Source organism: Leptodactylus fuscus, chromosome 6 (genome assembly GCF_031893055.1).
Source record: "Leptodactylus fuscus isolate aLepFus1 chromosome 6, aLepFus1.hap2, whole genome shotgun sequence".
NCBI lineage: Eukaryota > Metazoa > Chordata > Amphibia > Anura > Leptodactylidae > Leptodactylus > Leptodactylus fuscus.
This window is the reverse complement of record NC_134270.1, coordinates 49155932-49176210: the sequence shown is the minus strand read 5'-3', so window position 1 is coordinate 49176210 and position 20279 is coordinate 49155932. Positions and strand designations below refer to the sequence as shown.

The 20279-nt window shown below is 45.0% G+C and overlaps 1 protein-coding gene and 1 pseudogene across 1 annotated transcript; one reads left to right on the top strand and one right to left on the bottom strand.

Moving 5' to 3' along the window:
• Window positions 1-559: 559 nt before the first annotated feature.
• On the bottom strand, window positions 560-3539 carry LOC142209516 (DDB1- and CUL4-associated factor 15-like; annotated as a pseudogene).
• A 2683-nt stretch (window positions 3540-6222) lies between these two features.
• Window positions 6223-20070, top strand: THAP7 (THAP domain containing 7). Its single transcript, XM_075279912.1, has 7 exons — window positions 6223-6365; window positions 7247-7353; window positions 12772-12979; window positions 14303-14382; window positions 15113-15268; window positions 15973-16101; window positions 18971-20070. The coding sequence occupies exons 2-7, from the start codon at window positions 7274-7276 to the stop codon at window positions 19638-19640; spliced, it is 1323 nt and encodes a 440-aa protein (XP_075136013.1). The 5' UTR covers window positions 6223-6365; window positions 7247-7273; the 3' UTR covers window positions 19641-20070.
• The last annotated feature ends 209 nt before the right edge of the window (window positions 20071-20279 follow it).

Here is a 20279-nt window from a genome sequence, read left to right as displayed (position 1 = left end):
CCCTTACAAATATGTTAATGTTTTGGGTTAAGTGAAAGTATTCCTGTGAAATAGGTTAAAAAAACTTCAGGGGTAGAGATTTGAAAATAGAATAATGGAAGGTCTCTAATACCCTGGATTTTCTAGGATTCTACAAAACTGTGTAGGTTCCTTAAAAAAATTTTATTTTGGAAATAGTCTTGAAAATTTGGAAAATTACTGTTAGACTTTAACCGAAATAACGAAATTTATTTCACAAAAGTTGACGGACATAAAGAGAGGAATGTAATATATACACATATACATAGACATGCCATTAATAAAACACCACCCATCCTTTCTGGACAGACCGTGCAAATAAAAATATTAAAATGTCCTCAGTGCCCAGAGCAGGGGATGGTAGAGGGCACCATATCAGCAGCCCAGATCCTGGCACACTGCTGTGTTCTGCCAGGAGCCATCACTAGATGGCAGCATACAAGGACTAAAACAAAGGTCCCACCGCAGTGACTCTACAGTACGTCCAGATGCAGCAAGACGCTTGAGCTGTGGTAGAGGTCGTATCTCCAGATGAGCCGGGTTACAGCACAATCCACGTGTATCGCACGCTGTCCGCCTGTCCTTGAGGGAACAACCTTTGTGTAGCACCTTGTTTGTCATACGATTCATATATTGGACGCTGTTTTCTGGAACCAACCATTTCATGACTGTGTCCACGCAGCTTTTCCGGTATGAGCTCCAGACGCTGCCACTGGTCTGACCTTTGACCTCAGTGAGCTCATCCACACTCAGGGTGCTGGGTGCTGAAGACTCCAGTGTGCAGATTCCAGGCTTGTGTGATGAGTCTTAGGCCTGAACTGAGCATCCACTTGAGGGTCAGGGAAAGCGAGAAGCAGGAGGCCAATGTTCATTACCACCTGGTTAGTCTCAGGACACATCTCTAGGATAACTATATCATAGTCGCTGAAGGAGCAGAACTGGTGAGACCAAGAAGCATCATGGCGAATCACTTCATTTATGACACATTCAAAGTTCAGGGTGAGCTGCGCCACGAAGAGGTGTTGGCCCTGGAAGGAAGCCTTGTCATTCAACGGTTTCAGATCTTGTCCCTTCAGATCAGTGACCAGGAAAGGCAGCAAGATCTTGTCATCTTCATACTTGCTCTTGGTCAGTCTCTGTCACCTCGCCCAGGACATATCGTAACTGTGTGTAGTTGACATAGCTGGGCTCCTCTGTATGATTACTGGACCTTGCGGGCCCGTCATTGGCTGGACGGTGCCAAGTAGGAGAATCTGGATCAGAGGTCTGTAAAGGACTTTGCTTGCTTGGTCTGGGTCGTTCTCCTTTGTCTTCAGCCTCCAGTCCGGAGGCCTCTCGGGCTCGCCGGAATATACCCGCCAAAAATTCACGTGCACGGGTGACGGCTAGGGGAGTTCCAGGAGGAGTAGGGTGCAGGATTCAGAAGGATGAGGAGAATGGCTGCTTGAGGAAGGGATGCTAGGGCTGAAGGAGGAGAAGGAGCGGGTGGCACGGTGTTACGGTTCTGTGTATATATATATATAAATATATATTTTTTTAAACTACAGAACCTCTTAGCTGTAGAACACTACAGCGAGGTCCACAGGCCTAACTCAATGTGAACTACTACAGAGCACTGCAGCCTGAAAGACAATGTGAACTACTGCAAGACACTGCAGCCTAACAATGTGAACTACTGCAAGACACTGCAGCCTGAACTAAATGTGAACTACTGCAAGACACTGCAGCCTGAACTCAATGTGAGCAGTGTGTACTGTGCAACACTCCATGTGATCAAGGTGCAACTAAAATCCTGCCAGTTTAGCTCACTGGCCAGGTGCACCAGTACAAGTGAAACACACACGGCTGCCAAGAGTTAACACTCACCCCAGGCCAGCAAACACACACACTTAACCCTGCGACAGCTAGGGGCCACCACGGAAGTTTTAGAACATTCTCCTGCACACAGCTTGGAGCCCCCAGGGGGGGTTTGCATGCTCCGGCACACAGCTTGGAGACATCACACACCCACGCTCCGCACACAGCTGGGAGCCATACATGAAAACAGACAGTACACATAGGCTATCTCAGAGACCATACCTGCCGCAGACCTACAAGCTGGAATGGCGTCTACCGCTCCTAGCCCTGGTGTAGATCTAGCAGTTCAGGGTTTACAGGTCCTACCTAACAGCACCCAGGAGAAGCAGAGGAACCCTACACAGAGGCCTAGTCTGGAACCTGCCTGAGTACTGGAGCCTATCCCTGAAAATTACTGTCATTCACTCTGTGGACTTTGAGGAAATTTTAGTGGAAGTGTGAGCCCCTGGCGGGCGTCAGCTCACACTATTTAAAGGGAAGTCCCTGCCCAATAGGGGTGGTGATGATGTCCTCACCACTCATGCTCAGTAGGGGAGAAATGGCACTTAGCTTGTGAGCAGTTCCAATACGGCTGAGTATGCTCATTAAGGTGAAAGCTAGATGGTTAGACTGACCCGCAGGTGGCACTGTACGCTATGATAGTAACCTGCAGGACCCAATTCTAACACATGGGCATTGTGTTGGCTCTGTTTGCTGTACAAAATTCGGTTGCATTCCTTGTCACCTGCAGGGTGCACAGATATGGTGCAGGCCACTAGAGAGAAGCTAGTATTAAGCAGCACCACATGGTCCTTCTTGAGCTGAAACGCTGGCTGGAACGTGGGGAAAGGGTAGACCACCTGATACTTGGTATGGAGCATGAAGCTGTGCAGCAGACAAGCGCCTTTCGGGGATTCTCTGCAGTCTGTGCATGGGGATGTTGGGGGTGCAGACACCGTACTGATATAAATATCTCTATGATTCTCATCGCTCATCATGTTCATTAACATGCCATTACCAGATGTGTTGAAGCCAAACACAATGACTTTGGAGCTGTCGCTCAGCCACTCGCATACTGTCAGGTACAGGTCGCTATAAATCCCCTCATCTTGGAAGAGCTGCACCTGCTGCACCAGGCGCAGTTTGCTGTGTATTTGGAATTGCCACCAATAGAGGTGATAGGAGTAGAAGGAGAAATCATCATCTAAGGGTGCATGCACACTACGTAACGCCGGGCGTGTATGAGAGCCGTACACGCCGGCGTTACAGCAGGGCTGCCGAACACTTCCCATTCACTTCAATGGGAGCGCTCGTAACAGTGGCGTTTACGAGCGCTCCCATTGAAGTGAATGGGAAGTGTTCGGCAGCCCTGCTGTAACGCCGGCGTGTACGGCTCTCATACACGCCCGGCGTTACGTAGTGTGCATGCACCCTAAGACGTCGCTGGTGTAGGATAATACAAAACGACCACATTTGGAGAACCCCAAGAAGACGTGGCCCTTGCGCAGAAACTCCTCATCCACAATGTTGCGAAAAGATACACAGAGTTGAGGCGGCAGCTTCTGGAACAATGGAGGGGAAAGTTGTCCTGTGATCTTGACTCGGTCCAGTTGCCTGATAATATGGTCCCTTGGGCCCCATTTCCTGCTTTCGCCGCTCCGGTCTGTTTTCGAGCTCGGCGCCATTTCCCCAAAATTACTTGTAGACTTTAAACCTTACAAACAGGATCGCTTTCAAGGGATTCTATCAGTAAAACTAATTTTTTTCTAGTTGACACTTTGGAATAGCCTTAAGAAAGGCTATTCGTCTCCTACCTTTAGAAGGTCGCCTCCGTCTTTGGTTAAAAACCTGTTTTTTGTCATAAGGCAAATGAGTTCTCTCACAGCACTGGGGGTGGGCCTCAGCGCTCAAACAGCACTGGGGGCGTCCCCAATGCTGCGAGAGAACTCTTTCCAGCGATGCCTCCATCTTCTTCAGCAACCGCCTCTTCACTCGTTTTCTTCCGGCTGGGGTCACATTTCGATGCCTGTGCAGTTGGCTATGCCATTGGACCGCAGACAGAGCCGAGTGCACAGGCTGGCAGACATTTTTTGGAGGCCACTTACGTGCGCATCTGCAATACGCTCCTGTAGTTCTATGGAGTCTGGCATGGCTTCCTGTTTTCTTCGGCACTTCTGCCTGACTTGAAAACATGGTTGTTTTCTTCTTCTGAGTAAGTGACATCATGGCCATTGGTCACATGGCAATGCCACATCTCCATCCTATTGAAATGAATGGGACTGATACAATAGCATGGCCATGTGGCCAAGGGACATGATGTCACTTGCTAAGAAGAAGAATACGAAAGCAACCATGCTTTTCGAAATACTGCACATCTTATTTAATAAACATAATTATATTGTTTTAGAAATTGTCTCTAGCTGTATAATAGGACACCAATGTATATAATATATCATCTTTTGTTGCATTTTAGACTTTAAAGAGGACGTTTTGTATTTTATACAGTTAGAAAGCTAATAGAATTCAGCATACTGTCAGCTTTTCTAGCAGAGAGATCAGTGCACCAGTATTTCTTCTCTGTCAGAGGGGCTGGCCTTACAGATAAGCAGGGGCGTAACTTGAAGGGGTGCGGAGGATGCAGTCACACTGGGGCCAAGGAGTCATAGAGGGCCCATAAGCACTGGCATCAGTATTGAGATTGCAGTTTCCATCTTGCCCATAAGCCAAGGAGACCCACAGATTACCCTAACCATACTAAGGAGGATTAAACTCCTTAGCATCTGCAACCATCACTATCAAGAATTCGCTTTAGGGATGAGGTAGGGGCCTTGGACAAAAGATTGCACCGGCCCCACAAGACTTTAATTACCCTACTGCAGATTAGAGTTATCACTGGGCTGTGAGTAACATGCCCCTGACTGTCATAGCCTAGTACTCTTCGCTGATCTGTAAAGCCAGTTCTCTTGACAGAGCAGGGGTACTGGTACCAGAAACTATCAATACTATATCCCTATATCCCTACTATCCCTGCAATGGGAGCAGTGGCCCTATTTATAAGTGACGCCACGGACCCCACAAACACTATTATTATACCGGAGATCTTTTCAGACCCCCGAGTATAATGATCGGAGGTCCAGGAGAGGTAAGGTAACATATAAAACACAGTTACTTACCTCTCCACGCTCCGTACAGGCATCAGGCCTAGTTGTGTGATGTCCCTGTCGTCACTTCACTGAGACCTGCGTCCCAGGTCATGTGACGTCCTGACGTCATTGAAGATGGCCGACACCACTGAGGACTGCAGCGGAGCCAGAGATAGGTAAGTGACAGTGTTTTTTTTATGTTTGTATCCCCCTCGGTCTCCAATTATTATACTCTGGGGTCTGAAAAGACCCCAGAGTATAATAATTATTCATGGGTGTTCATTATGGGGCATAATGCTGTATGCAGGGGCCACAATGGGTCATAATATTATGTGCAGTGGCCAGTATGGGGTATAATATTGTGTGCAGGGGCCACTATGGGGTATAATACTGTGTGCAGGGGCCACTATGGGGCGTAATACTGTGTGCAGGGGCCAATATGGGGCGTAATACTGTGTGCAGGGGCCACTATGGGGTGTAATACTGTGTGCAGGGGCCACTATGGGGCATAATACTGTGTGCAGGGGCCACTATGGGGCATAATATTGTGTGCAGGGGCCACTATGGGGCATAATAGAGCGCGCAGGAATGCGGGGGGAGGGGGGTCGAGGTCTTCGGTGTCGGTCAATGGGGACATAAGCAGTACGTTCGTGAACTTTTTCATTCCGGAAGAAAAGTAGATGAAGGTGTGGAAGACGTTGCTGGAAGAAGACACAGAGGAAGGCATGCAAGCAAGATGACGTCCACCAGTGCGCAAACCGCCCACTGTGCACGGGTAAGTATGATTTTAATAATCTTTTTTAGGGTATTATTTAAAAACGGAGGGAGCTTTTAAAGTAAGTTTAGCCTTTTTAAAGGCTATTCAGGCATATGTGGGGCTCATACAGCATAATTTTGCTGATAGAGCCCCTTTGCATATAGATATGGAAATAAACTGTAATCTTTACTCAGTGAACTATAAGCATCCCTCTTAGACAAGTTGGTAGGTTAGGTATTACAGAACAGTATAAATTCCATGTACTCTCCTTCAGCTCAGAAGTATTATCACTGTATCCTCATGTATGTTACATTACAGCACATGTAGCGGTCTGCCAGTTTGTGACCAGTATTGCCCCTCTTGGACTGTGGAGCCTCTGACCCTACATAACCTGTATATACAGCATGACTGCAGACAGACTGGCGCAGTGCGCTCCTCCTTCCAGCAGGTGTCAGTGTTGCGATCTGGTGTCTGAGCGGGCTGTCTGTGAGCCGAGTGGAGGCATATAGTTTACGGTGGATTGAGAAGCGAGAAGATGAGGGCAGCCAGAGACGGATGAGCCCGGACTCCTGCGGGTTGGGACTCGGTGTACATGTATATATAGCGGGCAGGTAGGTGGCCGTAGCCGAGCTGGGATGAGGAGGGAGAATGAGGCGGCTCGCCATGTTTGTTTATGTTCTGCAGGCGGCTCATGTCACGTCATCCGCTTAGATTTCTCGCTGATGTGACTACAGCCCTCAGCCTCTCCTACTGTTCCATATGTGGATCCAAACCTATGTGTAGCTAAAGGTCTATAGCGTTACAGATATTGTGGTACTACATATCCCAGCATGCCCAGCCATAGCACTGCAGAGGGTTTGTCATTCTGCAACAGCTGCTGCCTATGGGACCTATGGGAATGTATTGACTCCCCAAATGTGTGTGATTTGGTGTTTCTATGACTCTGAAGTCCTTGGGAGATGCCAATGACTGCGATGTGAGGTTTGGATAGAAAAGCAGGATTGTGTGATCCAATTGGTAAGACACCAGGTTCTTGGGTCCTGAATGTGTATACCATGACGCTACTGTAATGTTTGTGCTCCTCAATGAAGTTTGGTCCCCCTTTCTACCTGAAGATGTAAATGCCATGTACTTGTCAGGCTGAGTTCACACCAGCACTTAGTTTCCATTCTGGGATTCTGCCCCCGAATCCACTTGAAAAATGCAGACAGAAAAGGACTTTTCTCTGCATTTATCAAGCGGAAACCCGACAGACCCCGTTATATTCGATGGTGTCCGTGGTTTTCCGACAGTAACAGCTTTTTAAGGGGATAGGGTTTCCGTTTTTCTTAGAGGCAAAAAAAGCCTTATAAGTCTGTTTGTACTATACACCTCAAGTCAAATGAGTTTTTCTCCCTATAGGATGCAGTGTCCTATGACTGCTATGCCACAATGTATGTGTTGAAAGCCATTACTGTAATACAATTATGTATGTCTTTCTGATATTCTCCAGGCAGGATCCACGCCTGAAAAGAACGAAATGGTGCGATCATGTTCTGCTGCTAATTGTGTCAACCGCCAAACCGCGCAGACCAAGCGTAAGGGAATAACGTTCCATCGGTAAGGGTCAAACACAGGTGACTATGTGAAGCCAGGTCTGAGGACCATGAATCAAGGAGGTGGAATCTGAATGTAAGGCTGGAGCTGCATACAGATTTATGTAGGGTGCAATATGGTAAAAGAGGTGGTCTCTCCTTTGTTAACTATTGTGGTAAGACTCAACAAAGTCCCCTGTTTTGAAGTATCAGGTGCATTCATACCTGTTAACCACTTAAAAGGATTATCCCCCTTCTCACATTGATAGTTGTCCTTAGCTGCAAGGGTCCAATTGCTGAGATCCCCACAGATGAGCTGTGTAGACACTGCGCAGGTCTTTGCAATGTTTACATGCCAATGTATGTGTATGTATGTCAGTGTATATATGTGTGTGTGTGTGTGTATATGTATATGTGTGTATATATATATATATATATATATATATATATACACTAATATATATTATTGTAATTCCTGTTCTGCCAGAAAAAGAGGGGTTAAATCTATACTGTGGTCTTAATTGATACACTGGGGTTAGGGGCCGTTCACACAGAGTAAACGCGAGCTGATTATGGCAAAATACACGTGTAAAAATCAGACTCCCATTGAATTCAATGCCATTTTTTATACATGTATTTTCCATAATCAGCTTGCGTTTACTCCGTGTGAACGGCCCCTTATACCTAGTCCAGAGCCTGAAGGGATTGGAGCATAAGGCCAGGTTCACATGGGGTTTTGTTTTTTTGGACCGCTTTTTGACGTGGAATCCGCATCAAAATCCGACTCAAAAACCTGCCTCCCATTCAAATCAATGGGAGCCGGTCATTTCTTTTTTCTGTGAGTAGTTTGTTCTTGCTTGCGGAAAGAAGAAGCTGCATGCCCTTTCTTCAGGTGGATTCCGCAACTGATTCAGCCATGGACATCTGCCTCACAACACTCCCTCCAGACTAAGGCCCATTCGTTTCTGCCTAATATGGAGTGGAATGCTGCGACTGGAAGCCAATGCACTGCATCAGCACCCAGTCGCAGATACTAGTTTCTTGGACTGGATTCTGAGGTGGCCTCCACCTCAAAGTCCGGTCCAAAAAACTCTGTCTGAACTGAGCCTAACATAGGGATTCAGAAGCCTGGTTTCCAGTCCATGATACCAGTTTGCCTGTAATCGCCTTGCCCTGCTTTATAATTTTTTGACTACAAAAAAAAAAAGTACTACAAAGTGTCTGATGCCAGGTACTTTTTAGCACCTGTATTAGGCTAGGTGTTCACCCTTGTGCCATGCTCTCCATCATTTGGATCCACCGGGGGCCCCGAACGACGGAGAGCCTGTCCGCTAAAACGGCAGTTACCTGTGGACACCCACAAACTACATAGAGCATGATTGAGTCTGTCGGTTTCCACTGTTCTTATACTGAAACCAGAAGAGAGAGCAGTCCTCCATGCTACGGTGGCTCCGACGCAGATGTGAACGTAGCCTCAGGCTGTGTATCAAGCAAACCGGCCAGCTTGCCTCACAGGAAGGGTTAGATGATGGCTTCTTTAGGAAGTAGTTTGACAAATAAAGAGGAAGGAAAGAAATTTTATTATAAAGGTTGGATTACAGTATTGAACAATTTTCTAGGAAAGTGCTAAAATATAGATAAATATCTATACCGTACTTTTCGGACTATAAGACGCACTTTTTCCCCAAAAAATATGGGGCAAAAGAAGGGTGCGTCTTATAGTCCGAATGTGGCCGCCCGGCATCCGCTGTAATAGAAAGGCGGATGCCGGGGAGGCAGCAGCGGCAGGAGCAATGCTGCTATTCCGGAGGAGGGGGGACGGATGAGCGGAATAGCAGCATCGCTCCTGCCGCTGCTGGCTTCATGCAGGGCAGGAGCGTAGCGATGTCGCAGGCTCTGCCACCTGTGCCAGCGTCTAACCCTCCCTGGCATCCGCCTTTCTATTACAGCGGATGCCGGGTCTGTATTGGAGGGCCCCCCCCCCAAAAAAAAGTGTCTGTATTGGCGGCCCCATACCTGTACAGTTGCAGGCCGGCTCCTGCGTGGCGATATTGCAGGAGCCGACCTGTTCTGTTGACAGCCGGGAGCCTACTGAAGGCTCCCAGGCCTGTCACTGCTATATTACTATTGCGGCTGGTCCATGACCAGCCGTATTAGTAATGTACAGCATGTCCCATAGACGGCAATACAGTTGTATTGCTGTCTATGGGACTTGCAATCAAATGACTGCAGGTTCTAAATCACCTCCTTTCCCTAGAATACATATAAAAGTAGAAAATCATATATAAGAGGATGGTCTACAGTTTTTCTTTTCCTTGTTCTTCCTTCCGCTCGGCGACCATCAAACTTAACTGAACTTGAATTGTTTTGTAAAGAGGAATGGTCCAAAATCCCTTCATCCTGGATCCAGAAACTGATTAACAGCTACAGGAAGCGGCTAGAGGCTGTTATCTTTGCAAAAGGAGGATGTACTAAATATTAATGTCACTTTTCTGTTGAGGTGCCCATAGTTTTGCACCGTGCACATTTTCTGTTAGTACAATAAACGTCATTTCAATCCTGAAATATTATTGTGTCCATCAGTTATTAGATATATCAAACTGATATGGCCGTTGCAAACACCAAAATATTTAGAACTAAGAATGATTAAGATTAATAGGGGTGCCCAAACTTTTTCATAGGACTGTATGTGATATCTGTAACAAGATATTTAACAAAATAAGATTGGTTTTATTTTTTTTAATAAATAGGAACACACACTGCATACAAGCTATAGTGTGTCAGCCCTCAGAATTCCAATAGACACCGATTTTTATACCTTACTGGTCACATGATTTTATGGATTGGCTTTTTCACAATATACAAAAATATATGCTGACATCATGTAATACAATTGATCAAGAACAAGTGGGTGTTCCGCATGGCCTGCACGTGGACATCCGATATCGGTCATCTTAAATGCTTAATAAGCAACTAGCAATGAGAAAGCCCACCTGGTCATAGAACCTTGAATGTCCCATAAAACATTTTTAATGAGATCTGACTCTTATCTTTTATACACAATAACTGTGTGTTCAGTATATGTAAATCACACAACTAAGTCTACAGAGATGAGGGGAGTTTTCCAGCCCATCAGACTGATCAATTACCGTCTCATTCTAATCCATTCTACTGTCTCTATCAATCACTACAAATACTTATATAATGTAAAACAAAATATTCCTAACTACAGTGGGGCAAAAAAGTATTTAGTCAGTCACCAATAGTGCAAGTTCCATCACTTAAAGAGGACCTTTCACCACTTTTGGGCACATGCAGTGTTATATACTGCTGGAAAGCTGACAGTGCGCTGAATTCAGCGCACTGTCGGCTTTCCCGATCTGTGCCCGGTGTAAAGAGCTTACGGTGCCGGTACCATAGTGCTCTATGGTCAGAAGGGCGTTTCTGACCATCAGCCAGGAACGTCCTTCTGCCTCGCGGCGCCAATCACGCTGTGCTGTGGAGCGGGGAGGAACTCCCCCCTCCCGCTCCTGATAATGCTCGTCTATGGACGAGCTGTGTGAGCAGAGGGAGGGGGCGTTCCTCCCCGCTCCACAGCACAGCGTGATTGGCGCCGCGAGGCAGAAGGACGTCTCTGGCTGATGGTCAGAAACGCCTTTCTGACCATAGAGCACTACGGTACCGACACCGTAAGCTCTGTACACCGGGCACAGATCGGGAAAGCCGACAGTGCGCTGAATTCAGCGCACTGTCAGCTTTCCAGCAGTATATAACACTGCATGTGCCCAAAAGTGGTGAAAGGTCCTCTTTAAAAAGATGAGAGGCATCTGTAATTTACATCATAGGTAGACCTCAACTATGAGAGACAAAATGAGAAAACAAATCCAGAAAATCACATTGTCTGATTTTGTAAGAATTTATTTGCAAATTATGGTGGAAAATAAGTATTTGGTCAGTAACAAAATTTCATCTGAATACTTTGTTATATATCCTTTGTTGGCAATGACAGAGGTCAAACGTTTTCTGTAAGTCTTCACAAGGTTGGCACACACTGTTGTTGGTATGTTGGCCCATTCCTCCATGCAGATCTCCTCTAGAGCAGTGATGTTTTGGGGCTGTCGCTTGGCAACACGGACTTTCAACTCCCTCCAAAGGTTTTCTATAGGGTTGAGATCTGGAGACTGGCTAGGCCACTCCAGGACATTGAAATGCTTCTTACAAAGCCACTCCTTCGTTGCCCTGGCGGTGTGCTTTGGATCATTGTCATGTTGAAAGACCCAGCCACGTTTCATCTTCAATGCCCTTGCTGCTGGAAGGAGGTTTGCACTCAAAATCTCACGATACATGGCCCCATTCATTCTTTCATGTACCCGGATCAGTCGTCCTGGCCCCTTTGCAGAGAAACAGCCCCAAAGCATGATGTTTCCACCCCCATGCTTTACAGTAGGTATGGTGTTTGATGGATGCAACTCAGTATTCTTTTTCCTCCAAACACGAAAAGTTGTGTTTCTACCAAACAGTTCCAGTTTGGTTTCATCAGACCATAGAACATTCTCCCAATACTCTTCTGGATCATCCAAATGCTCTCTAGCAAACTTCAGACGGGCCCGGACATGTACTGGCTTAAGCAGTGGGACACGTCTGGCACTGCAGGATCTGAGTCCCTGGCGGCGTAGTGTGTTACTGATGGTAGGCTTTGTTACATTGGTCCCAGCTCTCTGCAGTTCATTCACTAGGTCCCCCCGCGTGGTTCTGGGATTTTTGCTCACCGTTCTTGTGATCATTTTGACCCCCCGGGGTGAGATTTTGCGTGGAGCCCCAGATCGAGGGAGATTATCAGTGGTCTTGTATGTCTTCCATTTTCTAATTATTGCTCCCACAGTTGATTTCTTCAATCCAAGCTGGTTGCCTATTGCAGATTCAGTCTTCCCAGCCTGGTGCAGGGCTACAATTTTGTTTCTGGTGTCCTTTGACAGCTCTTTGGTCTTCACCATAGTGGAGTTTGGAGTCTGACTGTTTGAGGGTGCGCACAAGTGTCTTTTTATATGATAACAAGTTTAAACAGGCACCATTACTACAGGTAATGAGTGGAGGAAAGAGGAGACTCTTAAAGAAGAAGTTACAGGTCTGTGAGAGCCAGAAATCTTGATTGTTTGTAGGTGACCAAATACTTATTTTCCACCATAATTTGCAAATAAATTCTTACAAAATCAGACAATGTGATTTTCTGGATTTGTTTTCTCATTTTGTCTCTCATAGTTGAGGTCTACCTATGATGTAAATTACAGACGCCTCTCATCTTTTTAAGTGGTGGAACATGCACTATTGGTGACTGACTAAATACTTTTTTGCCCCACTGTATATATCTACATCCTTATCTTCTGTGCTGTCATGTTGCATTTTCTTGCTCTTTTGTTTTCTAACAATTATGTTTCTTAACTAGATTTCCAAAAGAAGAGTCTCGCAGGACGCTATGGGTGAATGCCGTGTCCCACTCTCACGCTGCTGTTGGCAGTGACTGGACCCCATCTGTTCACAGCTCTTTGTGCTCGCAGCATTTCCACGATAAACAATTTGACCGGACTGGGCAGACCGTACGACTGAGGGACTCTGCTGTCCCTGTAATTTTCACAACTCTCAACGCACTAAAGGTGATGTTCTATCTAATACTTAATGGGGTTCTTTGTGTTTAGACTAGAGATGAGCGAATAGCACGCTCCCATAGGAATGAACGAATGGATGTATTCATTCCTATGGGAGCGTGCTATTTGAAACAGCCGTTTCGAATAGTATTCGCTCATCTCTAGTTTAGACACCTAATTTTCAAATACACTACTAGTGAATTCTAAGTTCAAAGGGTTGTCAAGGAATTTTATTTATGACCTATTCATAGGGTAGGCCATAAACATATGTTTGGTTGAGGCCAACATCTGCTCTCTGCATAGATTAACTCTCTGGAGGGACTCGTACTATATATTGCACAATCCTGGGAGCAGATGCCCTCTAGAGCAGGGGTGCCCAATATGTCGATCGCGATCTACTGGTAGATCGCAAAGGACGTATGGGTCGATCGTGGGATGCAGGGATCCCCAGTGTCTGTTTGTTCACAGTGCAGGCTAAGAGTCATCTCCAGACACTGGCAGGCTGGGGCTGCCGCAGCTCCAGCCTGCCAGTGTCCAGAGATAACTCTTAGTCTGCGCTGTGAAGAAGCAGACAGCGGGGATCCCTGAGCAGCCACAGAACTCCGCTGCCTCCTCCTGTCACGATCCGCCTGACCACGCCCACTTACCTGACCACGCCCACAGACACGTCCAGTACCGCCCACATGCCTGCCCCGGCCCCGCCCTGGTCGATCTTCTGCCTTGGTCAGCTAAAAAGTAGCTCACACGCTGAAAAAGTGTGAGCACCCCTGCTCTAGAGTGTCTGGGTGCCGTTATTGCTGCTGAACTCCCTTTGACTTCCGTAGAAGCTGAGCTACACTATCGGTGTCTGGCCACTATACAGGGCATGAAGTCTTCTGACTTCTGACAGTTTTGTAGTGTTGGGGGGCACCTCTGGTCCCCAAACCTGATGTGGCGAATGACTGCTAGTATCCCTCCTTCCACCCAATCAGATGTGTGTATATATAGCCTATCCTAATAAGAGGTGTCTAAGATCCTCCTCTCTTGACCAGAGTGACAAGCAGGTACAGTGTCTGTATATGGAGGACCAAACATACCATAGAGAGCCCAACAAGCATTTCAACTGGCCACTTCTTGTAATACAAATGCAGATCCATATAGGGTTCCCATGACATCGTCATGTCTGTGACGCGGGGATGTATGTAGTGAAAAGTAAACAGTGCCATCCAGTGGCAGCATATCAGAATAACAATTTGTGTTTGAGATTTTGGTTTAGTTAACAGGGAAATCTAGGATTACTTTTCTTGCAGTTACAACTTCTTACATCTACTGTTTCTGTCATTTTGGTTGTAGATGCCTCGTCACTGCTCCGCCCTCGGCTGCACCACTCGAGATTCTCGACAGACAAGAAATGACAACATCTCTTTCCATAGGTCTGTTCCAAGTATTTACCTTATACTAATAAAAAACAAAAAGAAACCTTCTTCAGTTTAAGAAACAAATCACACAGTCTCCATACAACCATCTGTGAGGAGATGTCTCATTAGAGCCTGGGTTTCTACTGCATATAATTGTGCTGTGAGATCCTCTAGAGAGCACTGTGCCCCTCCATTCTTAGAATACATGAGAATTTCCCAATCATACAGTGATGGCATATCCCAGTGAAGTGCCATCAATAGGAATACCCCTTTCAGTACTGTCCTCTTATTTATTTATTTTTTTGGGGGGTCAGAGGGACCTTGAATTCACGTGGCAATTTAAAAGAGGACCTTTCATCACTTGGGGCACATGTGGTTTTATATACCACTAGAAAGCCAACAATGTGCTGAATTCAGCGCACTGTCGGCTTTCACGATCTGTGTCCCAGGTGAAGAGCTTTCCTCCCCGCTCTCACAGTACAGTGCTATAGGTGCTGCTGTGAGGAAGGGCATTCCTGACTGACTGTTAGGAACGCCCTTCTGACAGTGAAGAGCTATGGTATCGGGACCGATAGCTCTTCACCCAGGGCAGAGATCGTGAAAGCCGACAGTGCACTGAATTCAGCGCACTGTCTGCTTTCTAGCAGTATATAAAACCACATGTGCCCCAGGGGGTGAAAGGTCCTCTTTAAGCATTGCCATGAAATTGATGTTAGAAATGTCTATGCTTTTTCTTTGTTACAAGGCTTCCAAGGAAGGACGACCCTAGACGGAGTCTTTGGATTGCAAACTGCCGAAGAACAGGCCCCAGCGGCAATGGGATTTGGGACCCTTCTTCTGACTATGTTTATTTCTGCTCCAAACACTTTGAGAAGAGCTGTTTTGAAGCAGTTGGCATTAGGTGGGCATTTCTTTGCTCCCTTATATATATTTTGGCAGTTACTCAAACACAAGATTGAAAAGTTAGAAATAAACCCTAAGGTTACTATAGGAGGTCCCCAGAAAATGCAGCTATAGCTTAGTAATGGTCTCATACATTACATTTCCCAAGCTCACTCACTTCAGCATTGGATCTGTTGTAATTTTCATTCTAAGCTTTCAGGTTTCAAAACACGTCAGATTTCAGTGTAGACTGACACATATGATGAGGAGAAAGGAGTACAGGGGAAGAACTTAAAAGAGGACCTGTAACTACATAGAAAAACTAAATGCCATACTCTATTTTATCCTCGCTGTTCCCCCGAACAATCTGATGTTTTTCTTTTTAAAATCCATCCACCTATTCAAAAGATATAGGCCCTAGAAGACTATATGTAAAATTACTCTGATTCTCCAAGTGGGAGGGAACCTTTTATTTTCTCATAGAAAAACACAAAGTTCCCGCCCACTTGGAGAATCAGAACTAGTTTACATATAACGTTCCTGGGCCCAGATCTTTTGGAAGGATTGATGGATTTTAAAACGAAAACCACCAAATTGATCAGGAGCACAGAAAGAATCAAGGGCTGATGTAAGGCTTTTAGAATTCTGTACTTTGTGACAGATCGTCTTCTATATAATGTAGGCTTTTATATAATAAACAATTGTCTGTTTTCTCTATTACAGTGGATACCATCGTCTGAAGGAAGACGCTGTGCCAACAATATTTACACCCTCAGCAAAGCTGCGGAAATCAGCTAAACTCAAAGCACAGAAAAAGAAAAATTTAAAGGTCACAAAAGCTAAAAGGAAAAAGTGAGTGTAAAATGTTCACATAAAATAGCCTCTTTATGTGTCTTGTAGAATACACATAATCGTTATTTTTCTCACTGGGTAGTTTAGTTACTTGTTACTTTAGTTACATTTTCACAGTAGAAAATGTGAACAAGAAAAACTGCAGGGTAAAGCATGGAGGAAACACAGAGCCTCTGATGATAAAATAGATGGATCCCAGTCTCCAGTATACAATACGGGAAGGCTTCTGCTTTTGACCCCATCACGCCCCCCCCCCCCCCCCTTTCTATTGGCTATGTTCATACAAATGTGCTGTAAATTAGCTGTGAAAATGACTGAAACTTCATATGTTCTTACCAAATTTTCATCCATGGGGCACCTGTTTTCACAGATGCCTCATAGACTTGAGCCTATTCAGCGACCGCTGAAAACGGGCAAAAATAGCATGTTGTATTTCTATTTCTTGATACAGCGTTGACCTGATTTGTCAAAAAAATAAAAATGTGAATAGCACTGTAGACTTTTCAATGTTGCATGAATAAGGTCTTAGATTATCTGTTCCGTTTTTCCACCCAATGGATTCCATGATACCCTTTCCCTGTCAGCTGGTAGGTGGGCTGAAGGGTTGAAGATGTAATGTTTTTCTACGTTTGCACAGTCTTTTTTTTATTTTTTATTTATTTTTGCGCTTCAGTTTTCATAGAGCCAAAACACTGAGGTCAGAGCTACGCAATGGTATAATACAGTCATTTGTATTGCAGCAGTAGCCTGATTGATATAATCAAGTTGTATTGCTACAAACAATGGCTGTGTAGCCCTGGTCTTAAAGGGGTATTCCCACGTCGCATACTCACCAGTCTTCACTGCTGTATAATCTTCTTTCTTCCTGGTTTCTTGCATCATTTGGTGGGCGGGGTTTCACATGCAACCTGCTGTTTAGCTCTTCCTGCAAATTAGTGTGTAGCCCTGCCCACCCATATTGGACTATGAAGTACAGGCAGCAGCATTCTGTGTTACATACAGAGACTGCCTGTCTCAGCTATAATGAACACAATTGAATTAGCTAGCCTGATAACTGGGAGAACAGAAGAAATGAAAGCAGCTCCTCTCCCCTATCTGAGTGCAGGAAGCTAGGCACATGGTGCAGACACAGGAATAGCTAGAAACACAGCTTCGCTCCCTGCACTTAGCCCCTCCCCCCTGAGAGCAGCAGATACATCACTTGACTTTTGAGCAGCTAAGTCAGGACTGTGTCAACAATGAATTGAATAAAGTAAGATAGTGGACAAACAAAGCAGTTTTGCTGAAGCAGTGTATTTAGGAAAAGTCTTACATCCACATTAACAAGCAGTATATATAGGATCCTTGTGATGGGACAACCCCTTTAAAGTGTACTTTTAATTATTAAAGGTTTTTTTTTACTTTTACTCGGAGCTCCTGGCATCCTCTGCATTTGTTTGCATGGGTAGCTTCCTGCTCTCCTATCCTACAACTACAATGATTCATTACTCTTCACTCACACCCCCTTTCTGCTTCGCTAGCTAGCCCGCAAACTACTAGCCCTGACTCAGACCACCGCCCCACCACATCATACAGAACTGCTTTCTGTTTGGATTGTCTGGGCATGGGAGATCCTTCTGTTCTCCAGTAGGAGTGTTCCAGCTCCACTTTGCAGGTGTGGGTGGCTGGCTCCTTTCCCTCTTCACGTCTGCTCACGACTCATGTCTTCCTTTACTTCTACCGGCACCTGCAGACGGCTCTATTGTGCAGGCAGAACTGAAGGAAGTGACGATTTGTGTCCAGAAGATCACATGAAGACAGGAAAGTTTGATAGGGTGGGGGAAGTATTGGTGACGTTCAGTTTCCCGAAACTGGGAAACAGAACGTTACCAGATAATCAGAAAATGTGCTTGCGGCGGTCACATGACCGTCCCAGGGATATGGGTAAATATATATTTTTGCTAAAGTAAGTAATTTAGGACATAGGCGGGTGGACGGTTTAGTGTAGAAATTGCATTTTATGTCAGACAACCCCTTTTAAATAACTTTTCATACATGAGTATAACAAACTTTATATTAATTACTGTTAATGAAAAATGTGTATCTATTTATCAGATATGAGACTGAGTGACAATGCTACCAGTAATAGAGCCAGTATGTAGAGAGAGTGCATGGAAGGCCAGCTTCACACACAGAAGTCTATGGGCAGAGCAGGGGGAGGAATGAGGCCTCTGCCAGACCAGTCTTACAGTTTTTGCAATTGGTCTTAGTCGGCCATTTGCACATACGGAGGTTTTGATAGGATAAATCTGATTCCCATGTACCTCATTAATTATAATCATCCTGAAACAAAACCTTGCTATTCCTCTATAATAGATTTGCTTATCAGATAATCTTTCAGATTCTGTTTACATGCTACAATCATTGAGCTTGGAAATAACATTTTTATACTCTACAGACCAGTTTTCCTAAGATTAGTCTGATAGCAGTAGAAAGTACTGAGTACTCTAATCTAATCTTACGCTAGCAGTAGCCGCCTCCTTGCCAAATCCCTTATCCGTTATGGGTAAGGCTGGCACTCTGTAGCCACTCTCTGGATATGGGTTCTACTAGTGGTAAACGTTTGATAAATGGACAAAGAAGCATTTTGCGTTAGTCAGATATTACAAAGTTTCTTATGTTCACATGCGCTGTCTTATTTATGAAAATGTGTTATAATTAGAGGTGATTTTAATTGTTTCCTTCACTGTAACTGTAGACCAAGGGGTTAAACATGCTCATAAACTTGACTTCCTGGTAAATCATATATTCCTGGTCTTGTTTTATCTTGCTATCTGTGATATGTACTTTATTGTTAAGTATTATTCACTCATTTGTAATTCCGCCATAGGGAAGTCCTTGTAAATGATGTCGCAGCCCCACCAGAGGGCGCTGATCCTTCCAACAGCCAGTGTCTAAATAGTGGGAGGTATGACAATGTACCCACTCCAGATCTGGTCAACTTCCATGGACTATGCCCAGAAAACATTGATATTCCAGGCGATGCTGCTCCAGCGGAAGGAGCTTTGGCTACCACTGTGGACCACCAGATGCATCCCGAGGCGGCACTGGAAGACATAGAAGTTGCTTCAGTCATGAACGGGCCTTTGTCAGACTTAGAACTTTCTCACGTACGAGAGGAAATGTCCTCTGAAATGTCTCTAAACACAGAACCAAGTGAACCCTCTGAGGAAGTGGACAAAGCTCCTCGACCAGTTTCTCCCTCTACATACATGATGCGTATCCCACAGCCGCCAGGAGCTTATATACAAAATGAGCATAGTTACCATGTGGGGAATGCACTGCTATGGAAGCGAAGAGCTGAGGCTGCTCTGGAGGCTCTGAGCAAAGTTCAGAGGCAGCTTGAGGCTTGTAGGAGGCGCGAACAGCGGCTGCGTCTACGGATCTCTTCTTTACAGCAGGAACATATTCGGGAGCGGCGAGCACAATCTGATGTCAGAGAGAAGCTAAAGGAGCATCTTCAAGTGTTTGAACTCCAGCTCATCAATGACTTTGTGTAAAGTGACTATGTGGGTCTAAAGGACAGGGAGGGGGTGTTCAATGTTAGGAAAGTCCAGCCTAAAGGATTATTCAGGATTAGAAAACTTAGCTGATTTCTTCTTCTCAGGAAGTGGCATTACATCTATTGATCACATGTCCATGTTGCTGCTCAGGCTCGTTCATGTGAATGGGACTGAGCTGCAGCATGGCCATATGGGCAACAAATTGGGATGTCCCTTCCTGAGAAGATAAAAACCAAGTTTTCTAATCCCGGATAGCCCCTTTTTAAGGGAATGTATCACTATTTGTTGTCGTTTTTTTTTTTTTTTTTTTTTTTTTAACTAATGAAAATTACTGTTTATTTTATTACATTTCGGTCATTGTGATTTTTCCCTCCCCCACATTTCAGGAAATATAATTATTTTATTTATATATATATATATATATATATATATATATATATATATATATATATATATATATATATGCGCATCATCTTTGTACAGTGTCAATGCCTCACACAGTACAGTTGGTAAAGGACCTCTGATGACTTTATGATGGAGGATGAGTCTGAGTCCTTGTCTGGCAAGTTCAGATGTGTATACTCATAGCAGAGTTGTGTTTACGTACAGTCACTCTCCTCCCTTTTCAGAATTTGT